This window comes from Lycium barbarum, chromosome 12, assembly GCF_019175385.1.
Source record: "Lycium barbarum isolate Lr01 chromosome 12, ASM1917538v2, whole genome shotgun sequence".
NCBI lineage: Eukaryota > Viridiplantae > Streptophyta > Magnoliopsida > Solanales > Solanaceae > Lycium > Lycium barbarum.
Window position 1 is genome coordinate 81,979,853 of NC_083348.1, and position 12,435 is coordinate 81,992,287.

The 12,435-nt window shown below is 38.7% G+C and overlaps 1 protein-coding gene across 2 annotated transcripts; it reads left to right on the forward strand.

Moving 5' to 3' along the window:
* Positions 1–722: 722 nt before the first annotated feature.
* On the forward strand, positions 723–11,872 carry LOC132622548 (senescence-specific cysteine protease SAG39-like). 2 transcript variants are annotated; one of them, XM_060337154.1, is made up of 4 exons: positions 723–1,155; positions 1,247–1,780; positions 10,779–10,786; positions 11,825–11,872. In XM_060337154.1, the coding sequence occupies exons 1-4, from the start codon at positions 723–725 to the stop codon at positions 11,870–11,872; spliced, it is 1,023 nt and encodes a 340-aa protein (XP_060193137.1). The 2 variants fall into 2 exon arrangements, with proteins under 2 accessions (XP_060193137.1, XP_060193138.1); XM_060337155.1 differs by lacking the exon at positions 10,779–10,786 and having other exon boundaries at positions 1,247–1,774; positions 11,811–11,872.
* The last annotated feature ends 563 nt before the right edge of the window (positions 11,873–12,435 follow it).

The following is a 12,435-nucleotide window of genomic DNA, read 5'->3' on the forward strand; positions in this document are numbered from 1 at the left end:
GCTTTCCTAATTATTCCCCTTCTAATAAACTGTCTTTTTTTCTTCTTTTTGCGTCCTCAAAAATAAGAAAGAATTAATTGTCAGTCTTTCAAATATTGCTGATTCGCCATGCCTTTTGTAGCGTTTTGCAGCGAATGGGGTGAACCTGCAAACTGAACTCTTTAGTAATTCATTTTTGCACTGCAAGGAATAGAACAAGCTTCTCTTATAGGAGAAAAGAAAAGGACGGAAACTAGAACCAGCCTGATGCCATACACGAAAATGTCTCCTTTAATCTCCTCCTTTTTGTTTGTTTGTTCCTTTCCCTATCACATTTAAGCCAAAAGAGAAGCGTTGGTGATTTGCAAATAGGACAACATAGTGATCAAGTTCTCCATTGCTATATGAGAAAACTGTCATATCAGTGCCAATAGTTCCAAAATTATGGTAATGAGAACTTTATTAGAAAGTTACAAATGAAAGGTTCATTGCAACACAACCAGTTGAGGGCATCAAACTGCGTGCACAATCCATATTTATTATCATAAAAATCAGTCTATAATATATAACTTGCCGTGCTTTCCAGGGAATTCAACCATCAATTGAAAATGATAACATTTGAGTAACCTTAATATATCACCACAACGTAAGTACTATAAATACCATAGTTACTCTAGGCATTTCATCCACAACATTCAAACAGAGACATATTGGAATTAACAGAAAAATTCAAGTGGTGAAAAATGGGTTTAGCAATCAATTGCAAGCTTGCCTTTTTCGCTCTACTAGTGTTAGGAATGTGGGCTTCCCAAGCCACATCTCGTGACCTGAATGAAGCCTCGATGATCCAGAAACACAAGCACTGGATGGCTCTCTTTGGACGTGTGTACAAAGATGATTTAGAGAAGGCAAAAAGGTTCAAAATATTCAAGGACAATGTTGATTACATTGAGTCGGCCAACAAGGCTGGAATTAGGCCATATAAATTGGGCATCAATGAATTTTCAGATCTGACAAATGAGGAATTCAAAGCCACTCACAACGGATACAAAATGTCTTCTTATCAAGAGTCATCAAAAACCATATCATTCAGGTATCAAAATGTGATTGCTCCAGCTACCATGGATTGGAGGACAAAGGGCGCCGTTACTGGAATTAAGGATCAAGGGCAATGTGGTAAGTTACAATTAAGTTAATAATAACATCCTTTCAATGAATATACGCTGCCAAAAAAAAAAAAGAATCTTATTAAGCTGATAATGTACAGGATGTTGCTGGGCATTTTCCGCTGTTGCTGCTACTGAAGGGATCAACAAGATCAAAACTGGTAAATTAATCTCTTTATCTGAGCAAGAACTCGTGGACTGCGACACAAATTCAGATATGGGATGTGAGGGAGGTCTCATGGATGATGCTTTTACGTTCATCATTAAGAACCACAGGCTTACTACTGAATCGAATTATCCATACAAGGGAACTGATGGCACTTGCAAAACTGGAAAGGAATCCAATGATGCTGCTAAGATTACTGGTTATGAAGATGTCCCAGCCAATAGTGAATCTGCTCTGTTGAGCGCTGTTGCTAACCAACCTGTATCCGTCGCCATTGATGCTAGTGGATCAGATTTTCAGTTCTATTCTACTGGTGTTTTTACTGGAGAATGTGGAACTGAGTTAGATCATGGTGTTACCGCAGTTGGATATGGAAAAGCTAGTGACGAGACAAAGTATTGGTTAGTCAAGAACTCGTGGGGGACTAGCTGGGGCGAGAATGGTTATATCAGAATGCAAAGAGACGTTTGTTAGGTGTGGAATTGGCCAAACAAGTCAATTCTTTTGTTCACATAGTCGTGATGTAAGCGCTTACCTCATAATAGTCGTGATGTAAGCGCTTACCTCATCATAGGAAATTCATTCCTATAAATAGGTAGCTTATGGTTCATTTGTAAGATATCATTAAGATCATTTGCTATACACATCCCAAGAGAGAAAAAATCTAAGAGAAATACTCTTAGTGAAAGGCCTAAGTAAGAGAAGGTCTTTGAGAGAATTTTCTGTGGTAAAATTCTTGAGTGTAATTGGAATTGGGGTTGTGAGGTTGAGTGTTGTAAACACTTGTAATATTTCTTCTTTAATAAGATCTGCAGCAGCAACGTGGACGTAGCTCTCACATTGAGGGTGAACCACTATAAATCTGTGTGTGTTATTTATTCTTCGCTTACATCACGACGTAAGTAGGTTCTGTCTAAGGAGGTTGCTATTTAAGTGGTCCAGCTGTGACCCTCCAATCTTTCCTGGGAACCTGCTTACAAAGGTCGGATTTGGGATTTAAATCCTAACAACTGGTATCAGAGCAACAGGTTGTGTTGTGATTTAGAAACGATGGGAGGCGAAGATGGTACGACGCACGGCAACGGTAAATTCGATGGTACAGATTTTGCGTTCTGGAGAATGCAAATTGAAGATTATTTATATGGCAGAAAGCTTCATGAACCTCTGAGTCCGAAACCAGAGGAGATGAAGCAAGCAGATTGGAATCTCCTCGACAGACAAGTTCTGGGAGTCATTCGGCTGACGCTGTCGAAGAACGTTGCTCACAACGTGGCAAAGGAGAAGACCACCGCAGATATGATGAAGGTATTGTCTGACATGTATGAGAAACCTTCGGCAAATAATAAGGTATTTCTCATGAAGAAACTATTTCATCTAACGATGATGGAAAATGATCATGTTGCTGCACACGTAAATGAATTCAATACCATTGTAAATCAATTGTCATCGGTAAAAATTGACTTCGATGATGAAGTGCAAGCTCTAATTTTGTTGGCATCCCTACCAAATAGCTGGGAGCCAATGAGAGCAGCGGTTAGTAATTCTGTTGGCAGTGACAAACTAAAGTTCAACGATGTTAGGGATCGTATCCTTGCTGAGGAGGTGCGCAGGACAGATTCTGGAGAGGCATCGACGAGTTCTGCTTTTAATGTTGAAAACAGAAGCAGAAATTATGACAGAAACTACAACCGAAATAGGGGCAGATCGAAGTCAAGGAATGGCAGGGGTCAATCCAGACCAGGACGAACATTTGAGTGTTGGAACTGTGGAAAACCAGGTCACTTCAAGAAGAACTGCAGGGCGCCGAAGAAGGAGGACAACAAGGGGGCTGGAATCAATGTTGCTACGGAAGACATTGGCGATGCGTTGTTGTTATCGGTTGACAGCCCGATAGACTCTTGGGTGCTTGATTCAGGAGCGTCCTTTCATACCACCCCACATCATGATATAATGACAAACTACGTGGCTGGGAATCTCGGCAAACTTTATTTAGCCGATGGAGAGCCGCTGGATGTTGTTGGCACGGGAGACATTAATTTGAAGATGTCAAATGGATCCTCGTGGAAGATTACTAAAGTTAGACATGTTCCCAAGCTGATGCGAAACCTGATCTCAGTAGGTCAGCTTGATGATGAGGGATATGATCTCAACTTTGGTAATGGGTCTTGGAAGGTGGCGAAAAGAGCTATGGTAGTTGGCCGAGGAAAGAAGATTGGCACTCTCTACATGACGGCTAGCTGTCGTTGTTGACATCCAATTTTGTCCCTCCTTTATTTAATTTTATTCACTCGGACGTCTAAATTTATTGACGAGCTAGATACTTTATTTTCACTGCTATTTATATTCGCTACTTTTATTTTAACATTACAAGTATTAATTTATCACAAATTTTAAATGTTCATCGTCATTTCACTTTCGGGTTTGGAATCGTTAAATTAATTACAAGACAACACTTTGTAAATCCTTACTTTCTATATACTAATTACTATTTATCTTCACATAATAAATATTGTACTAGTTACTAAATTAGAAGCCCGGAAATAATTAAAATAGCGGAGGAAGGACCAATATTTTCAGCAAATTAATGGCCCATTAATACAAATACAATATTATCCCCTACCCAAATAAACAACCCACATTTTAATACACAACCCACATTTATATCAGCCCATATTTAAATTAATAGACCGGCCCAAACGAATTATTGGCCAGCCCATTATCCGACCCGGTCCAGCCCATCCATTTTCCCCTCCCCTTTTAACCCTAATCCCTATTTTCCGCCTCCTTCTTTTCTCTTCTTTTTCTTTCCCTTTCCCCGCCTCCTCTCTCTTTCTCTTCAGCTCCCCCCTTTTCCTTTCCTCTTTCCGCCGCTCCTCTCCCACTACCCCACACGCCGCCGCACCCCACTCCACGCTCCTCCATACCCCACACCGCTCCTCTCTCTCCCCACTCTATAAAGACAGAGGAGAGGAGATCGAAAAAGAAAGGGACCCGAAATCAACGGAAAAAAATCAACAAGAAAAACAAATCAAGAAGAAAACAGATAAAAAAAAAGGGGTTTCGTTGTTTTTGGGGAAAGATTGTTTTTTTTAAAAGGGGGATTGGGAGTATTTTGAAGGATTTTTCAGATTTTTCGAAAAAAAAGGGATTCAATGTTTTTGGAGCTACACAGATCATCTTCAAAAACATGAATTTATTTTTCGGTGAACTTTAGCCGCGACCAAGATATTCGACTAACCCAACATCTAGTTTCGAAGTCGCTCATACGAGAGAGTAGATTCGACGACGTCGACGCCCCATTTCACTGTACGCAAAACAGGTCAGAAATCCTCCCTCTCACTTTTTTTTTAAGTTTTGTTCTATGTAAGTTGATGTATTTAGATTCACTTAATTTAGTATGATTTTGATTCGACGTGGTGATTAGCTATTTTGCGAAGTTGTTTCAGCAGTCCTCTAGCTCTTGTTTATCGAGTATGCTAGCTGTGTTTTGTGATTCGTGTTTAGTTCAGATGTTTAGTTTACTGTTAAATTTAGCTCAATCAGTATAGTTGCTATTTCAGATTAATGTTTAATCAGTTATCTATTCAGTCACTAATATGAGTGTGGTCTGGTCATTACTCCATTACTGCTTAGTTATTCGGCTTGTAAAACAATCAGGCTCATGAGTCTATTTACGATGTAGTCTTGGTCTAATATTATTTAGCGACACATATGATTGGGTCTGATTCGGGTCTGTTTTCCTGTATTCATTTGTCTTGAAGTATGATTCATGTGGCATATGTTGAACCATAGATAACTTGTCTAGGCACCTATTAACCTTACTATAAGACTGCCCTGTTGAATCTTGACTGTCCAAACCCTACGCTATATAGCGTAAATATATGTATTTTGGGAAATCAGGAGGCTTACTAAATTTTGTTTCTGAGTTGAATCTCTGCCAGCATGTTTAGGTTGTGTCTGATTAGTGGGGTTAATTGACATACATAATTCGTATAGCTCCAGTGTTTGCTTGAACCTCAGTTGGGCTAATTTGAACTGTAAACAAGTAATCTTTGTATGGGGAGCTTTTCTATAGCTCATAATTTAAGCTTAACGCAGAATTGAGGCTGTTTGCAATATCAGTGCGTAGAAAATAACAGCAGCCTTCCAATCTTTTTCTCTTTTATTTTTTCTTGCTTCAGTCTTTGTTTGGTTCTGTGACTATATGTTGGTTCTGAATAGACCAGCTCGGAATGTGGAGTTAAACATGATGCTGCCTTTCTTGTTAAATCCTAAAATAGGCTTAAAATGTAGTGATGGATTAAATTAGTTTGTGAAAGATACTGTCTGTCCTATTTTTGTCACTTGTTTATGAAACTAGAAAATATGACAAGTGTTAATTTCGCTAGTTTCCTGCTTATTTAAATAGTTATCAGGAGTTGTTTGGTTAAATATGATGAAGTGTTAATCGTGTTAGTTTGTTGTTTACGTAGTTGGTGGAGTTGTCTAGTAAATATGATTATTGTTAGTGCTCAATTTCGTTAGCTTGCTGTTTATATGATGCCGTTGTCTAGTTACTATATACGTTCATGATGATTTGGGAATCCCACAATATTAACCTAGCTATACCTTAAAAGTTGAACTTGTGATGTATGGTGCCCCAACTGTTTTTCTCCTCTTCTTGTTTCTCTGAAAAGAAACTGCTCGACTTTCTGCTGGCTTATATATTATCCGAATCTGCTTCATGCTTGCTGCTTCATTAGAAATTTTCCTTTAGTTATTGTCCATAGAAATCCTGCTATTAGAAATTTTGCCTGTGTATGTTCTGCTTAAGTTGCAATGGAATTATAAAGCATGTGTGTACCTTACTTTTGGTTTTCTACCCCGAAACGCTAATTGAGAAGCACGATTTAGTTCGCTGGTTTCTTCTCTTTTCTTTTGTTCTCCTGAGTATATTTTTTTCTCCAAGCAATTGTAACCGTGGGAGATGTAAGTTAGAAATGTAAGTTAAAAAATTTAGCGTGTGATATTAACTTGGGAGATGTAAGTTAGAAATGTTCAGAATGTTAATACACTCATGAGTTGAGCTTATTTGTCTTCCAGTTCATCTAGATTAGTGTGAGTCATCCTATCCCTTTGAGCCATTCGTGACTTTTACATTGTCTCTATCACCCTGCAAACTACCATAATGTTATTGTGCGTCGACTGCCACTGTTGTGCTGCCTATCTGCTTGGCCATCATATTTGTTTAGAACCATGATTATGCTTGTAAAAATCTCCTGTGCTGTTGTTCCTTTCCCATCATTGTGCTTGTCTTTGTTAATTGTCAGTTGTTACTGTTTTCGATGTATTCATATTTGAGTTTCTGTGCTTAGCATGGACAATCGGTTGGAATATTTTCAATGTACTTATAAGTTGTCTTAATTTTACTAAGATAGTGGGGTTGTATATCTATTGAAGTATATTCATAAAATACACTGATAGGGAGGTTGAGTCGGTCATTACGGATTAAGCTTGAACCCTCCCCGGTGTTAGCCATGCCTGGAATTCATGAAATCCCTTAGAACTTGTGCAACATCGGGAGGACGAAGGCAAAAGCTTTCCAATATTAACCTTCTATATATCCTTATGAATGTGTATATATGAAATATATCTAAATATACACAGTATATATACATAATCTACTGATTTGTTTGAGTGTATATTTTACGCGTTTAATCTTATTCATCGATTATATACTAATCTTTTTCTTTTCATTTTTATGCATGACATCTCGCATACGAGTCCAAGCGACTTGTCGTCTCCTTCCGCATTTGGCGTTGGGCTAAAAGCCCAATATAACTCCTCCTATGTCAGTCCAATCCGCAGCCAAACAAGAAAAATAAAATCTGGGCCAAAGCCTAATAGACTGGAACAGCCCATCAGCAACAGTCCGCATTGCTGGACCGAAACCCAACAGCAGTGAACAGTAGCAATCCTAGAATGGGCGGAGCCCATTCAAATCATTTTGTTTCTTTATTATATTTTCTTTGTGCATTTAATTTGTAATTACATGACTAACATTTTACTTGTTTTATTTGCTCGGATTAGATGAACCTTAGCGGAATTAATGGGGTTGATTTTAGTAAAATGGGTAGGAAGAACCAATAATTAATTTCATAGTTTCATTTTCTTCTTTCATATTAAATTAGTCATAGTACCTAATAATATTTATCTATATTGAAGTAATTGACTTTCAAGGATGTGAAGTCATAAACACATATTTTGAATTAAGATCACGTTTTCATTCTTACTATATTTGAAATTTGAAAACATCACTAATACGCAAATATAAATTTAAGTATATTCTATAAATATTCTCTCAAGGTTCATTCAATTGTACGTATTTTTATTAGCTAAATAATGCTAAATAAAAGTGATAAAAAAGAGAGAAAATTCATGTCCTTTTCATCATATTTAAGAACATAAGTCTAGGCATTTCTATACCACCATATTCATATAACATTATTTTTTATCTAAAGATAACATTTGACAAATCATCTTTTAAAAGGCTATTAATCATAAGCAAATTACCCTATTTTTTATGAATCTTATTTTTTGAATAATATTACCATATTTTCATTTTAGGCTTTAGCAATATTTTATGTCTCACTTAACATTTAGAATCTTCTATTATACAAATTATTATGTTTTCTACAAATATTATTTTAAACAACATTATTATACTTTCGTTTAAAGCCTTAACAACATTTATAAGTCGTATTTTCAAAAATAGCATTAGAAGTACAGTTTTTTTTATATAAATTATCATTTTTCTACAAGTTCTATTTTAAATAGCATTCTTACATGTCTATTTATAACTTTAGCAATATTTACAAAGCTACTTTCTTTTCTATAACACTATATTTACACTTAGCCTATCTAATCTTAAGTCCGGTCGGTTAACCATTGTTAATGGGTCTTAAAGGGTGCCTAATACCTTCCCTTTAGACTAATTGAACTCTTACCTAGAATCTTAAGTTTCGCAGACCTTAAACATAGTTAACTTTAAAACATAACTTTAATAAACTTTAGGTGTCCTAATTCACCATAAATAATTAGGTGGCGACTCCTTAAAATAAACAAAAAACAGGAACCACCAATACGTCATACTTCTAATTTAACTCTACCGGGTTAAAAAAAGGGGTGTGACAGTCGTGATACTGTTGTTGTGGTTGACAACACAAAGAAGACAGATTTGTGGCATTGTCGGCTGGGGCATATCAGCCAGAAGGGGATGAAGCTGTTGGTGACAAATGGTTTAATTCCGGAGCTGAAGACGGTGGACCTTCATACGTGTGAGAGCTGCATTCTCGGAAAACAAAAGCGAGTAAGCTTCTCAAATGCAGGCAGGGAGTTGAAGGTCGAGAAGCTGGAATTGGTGCACACAGACGTGTGGGGACCTACCACTGTCCCCTCTCTTGGAGGATCACACTACTATGTGACCTTCATTGATGATTCAACCAGGAAGGTATGGGTTTACTTTATGAAAAATAAATCTGATGTGTTTAGTGTATTCAAAAGATGGAAAGCCATGGTCGAGAATGAAACAAACCTCAAGTTGAAGTGTTTGAGGTCCGACAACGGCGGAGAATACACTGATGGTGATTTCAAACGGTACTGTGCCGATAATGGGATCAAGATGATGAAGACTATTCCTGGAACGACGCAACAGAATGGAGTAGCCGAAAGAATGAACCGAACGTTGAACGAGCGTGCTCGGAGTATGAGAATACACTCTGGACTGCCCAAGACATTCTGGGCAGATGCAGTCAATACCGCGGCCTTCTTAATTAACCGAGGACCGTCAGTTCCCTTGGATTTCAGAATTCCAGAAGAAGTCTGGAGTGGCAAGAAGGTAAATCTTTCATTTCTGAAAGTGTTCGGTTGCTTATCATATGTTCATAATGATGATACGGCTAGAAGCAAGCTTGATCCAAAATCAAAGAAGTGTTACTTCATTGCTATGGTGACACCGAGCTTGGGTACCGATTTTGGGATGAACAAAATCGGAAGATCATCCGAAGCAGGAATGTTGTCTTTAACGAAGAGGTACTGTACAAAGACAAGCTGCAAAAGAATTCAGAATGTCAGGACAAGGAATCGGAAATAGTCGATTTGAGGGACTTTCTGGCACCTGAGCCGCAGCCAGGTACAACCGAGGCAGAAGAACAAACAATCCGAGAAGGTGCTGATGAAAGTGCTGATTCTGAAACAAATGAACAGACGCCAATCACAGAGCTGCGTAGATCATCCAGGATCAGGAAGCCGCTTCACAGGTACTCTCCATCCCTCAACTACATTCTACTCACTGATAGAGGGGAGCCGGAATGTTATGAAGAAGCAATGCAAGTCGATGAATCGACTAAGTGGGAGCTGGCAATGAAGGATGAAATGGATTCACTATCGGCAAATCATACATGGGAATTATCCGAGTTGCCAAAGGATAAAAAGGCATTGCAAAACAAATGGGTTTATCGGATAAAGGAAGAACCCAATGGAAGCAAGCGTTATAAAGCAAGGCTGGTTGCAAAGGGATTTCAACAGAAAGAAGGCATTGACTATACGGAGATCTTCTCTCCCGTAGTCAAGATGGTGACTATCAGAACTGTTCTTGGGCTGGTAGCAAAGGAAAATCTACATCTGCAACAGATGGACGTGAAAACTGCATTTCTTCACGGTGATCTAGACGAGGAAATCTACATGCGACAGCCGGATGGATTCAAAATCAAAGGAAAGGAGAATCTGGTGTGCAAACTTCAAAAGAGTCTGTACGGACTAAAACAGGCTCCAAGACAGTGGTATTTAAAGTTTGACAGCTTTATGAAGAAAGCTGATTTTTCAAGGTGCGAGGCAGATCACTGCTGTTACTTCAAAAAATTTGAAGACTCGTACATGATACTGCTACTCTATGTCGACGACATGCTAATCGTAGGAGCAAACCTACAGGAGATTGATCGGTTGAAAAAAGGGTTATCGGAAGAGTTTGCAATGAAGGATTTGGGAGCTGCAAAGCAAATCCTTGGGATGAGAATCGACCGAAGCAAGGAGGGCATCAAACTCTCACAAGAAGAATATGTGAGGAAAGTTATCAAAAGGTTTAACATGCATGATGCCAAGCCAGTCAGCACTCCCTTGGCTGGACACTTTCGGTTGTCAAAGGATCAGTCGCCGACAACTGAGGATGAGAAGAAGCAGATGGACAAGATACCTTATGCATCTGCAATCGGTAGTCTTATGTATGCAATGATATGTACAAGGCCAGACATTGCACATGCAGTGGGAGTTGTCAGCCGATTTATGAGCAATCCGGGAAAGCAACACTGGGAGGCTGTGAAGTGGATATTCAGATATCTGAAAGGCAGCTCGAGTTCAGCTCTGTATTTCCGAAAATCAAAAACAGGATTGCAAGGGTATGTTGATGCTGACAACGGTGGTGATATTGATAGCAGAAAGAGCACATCCGGGAATGTTTACACCTTCGGAGGTACTGCAATCTCTTGGGTTTCCAAGTTGCAAAAGATAGTAGCTCTCTCTAGTTGTGAGGCTGAGTACGTTGCTGTGACGGAGGCCACAAAGGAAATGATGTGGCTACAATCTTTTCTGCGGGAATTGGATCAGGACCACGAGGGAAGTGTGCTATATTGTGATAGCCAAAGCGCCATTCATTTGGCAAAGAACCCGGTTTACCATGCTCGAACGAAGCACATACAACTCCGGTACCATTTCATTAGATCAGCTTTGGAAGATGGAGCGCTGGTGCTTGAGAAGATCGCAGGGAGTCAGAATCCAGCAGACATGCTGACAAAGGCAGTGACGATAGACAAACTGAAGCTATGCTCAACTTCAGTTGGCCTGCACGAAGTATGAAAGTAGGAAAGATCTGCTGCATCGATCAAAGTGTGAAGACAAATTAAAATTAGTCTTCAAGTGGGAGATTTGTTAGGTGTGGAATTGGCCAAACAAGTCAATTCTTTTGTTCACATAGTTGTGATGTAAGCGCTTACCTCATAATAGTCGTGATGTAAGCGCTTACCTCATCATAGGAAATTCATTCCTATAAATAGGTAGCTTATGGTTCATTTGTAAGATATCATTAAGATCATTTGCTATACACATCCCAAGAGAGAAAAAATCTAAGAGAAATACTCTTAGTGAAAGGCCTAAGTAAGAGAAGGTCTTTGAGAGAATTTTCTGTGGTAAAATTCTTGAGTGTAATTGGGATTGGGGTTGTGAGGTTGAGTGTTGTAAACACTTGTAATATTTCTTCTTTAATAAGATCTGCAGCAGCAACGTGGACGTAGCTCTCACATTGAGGGTGAACCACTATAAGTCTGTGTGTGCTATTTATTCTTCGCTTACATCACGGCGTAAGTAGGTTCTGTCTAAGGAGGTTGGTATTTAAGTGGTCCAGCTGTGACCCTCCAATCTTTCCTGGGAACCTGCTTACAAAGGTCGGGTTTGGGATTTAAATCCTAACAACGTTGATGCTGAGGAAGGGCTTTGTGGAATTGCTATGCAAGCTTCTTATCCAACTGCTTGAATAGCTTAGAAGCTTTGTGGGAACTTGCTGTTGATTCTTCTATGAACACTATTGTTGTTCACCTTGTTCATATATATTTTATGTGATGTGTTCACTGTGTATGTTACAAAATCGTTGCATGTAAATTCTAAGTGTTAAACAAAAGTTTGTATTTGAAAAGTTTCAGCATTCAAGAATGAAGCGCAGATTTATCTACTTTCAAATTGTTTGTCACCACTTGGACCAAAATAAGCAATTCTTGTGTAGACAGAAAAATCAACTAGCAGTAAGTAATGTTGGAATAGATACATCTCCCTTTCAACCTCATGTATCGTCCCCTTCCCAAGCATAGTCCATTCTTTATCAGCAAGTGCTTGAACTTACTATTCCTCATGCAGAGGCCAAACACACTTACAGGATGATCAAGTGTAGTGTGGCATTTCCCCGTAAAAACTCTACTCAAATAAAATTGGAACTTTAGTAAATGTGCATTAGCACCTACAGCTGCTGACTGGTTAGCTACTGTCTTCAAGAATCCATTCTCTTTGTTTTCAAGAGCCCATTCTCAATGGTAAGAGCCTGCT

Coding starts and splice junctions, on each gene's coding strand:
- LOC132622548 (XM_060337154.1), top strand. CDS start 723: ATGGGTTTAGCAATCAATTGCAAGCTTGCCTTTTTCGCTCTACTAGTG. Junction 1,156..1,246: donor TAAGGATCAAGGGCAATGTG/GTAAGTTACAAT, acceptor GATAATGTACAG/GATGTTGCTGGGCATTTTCC.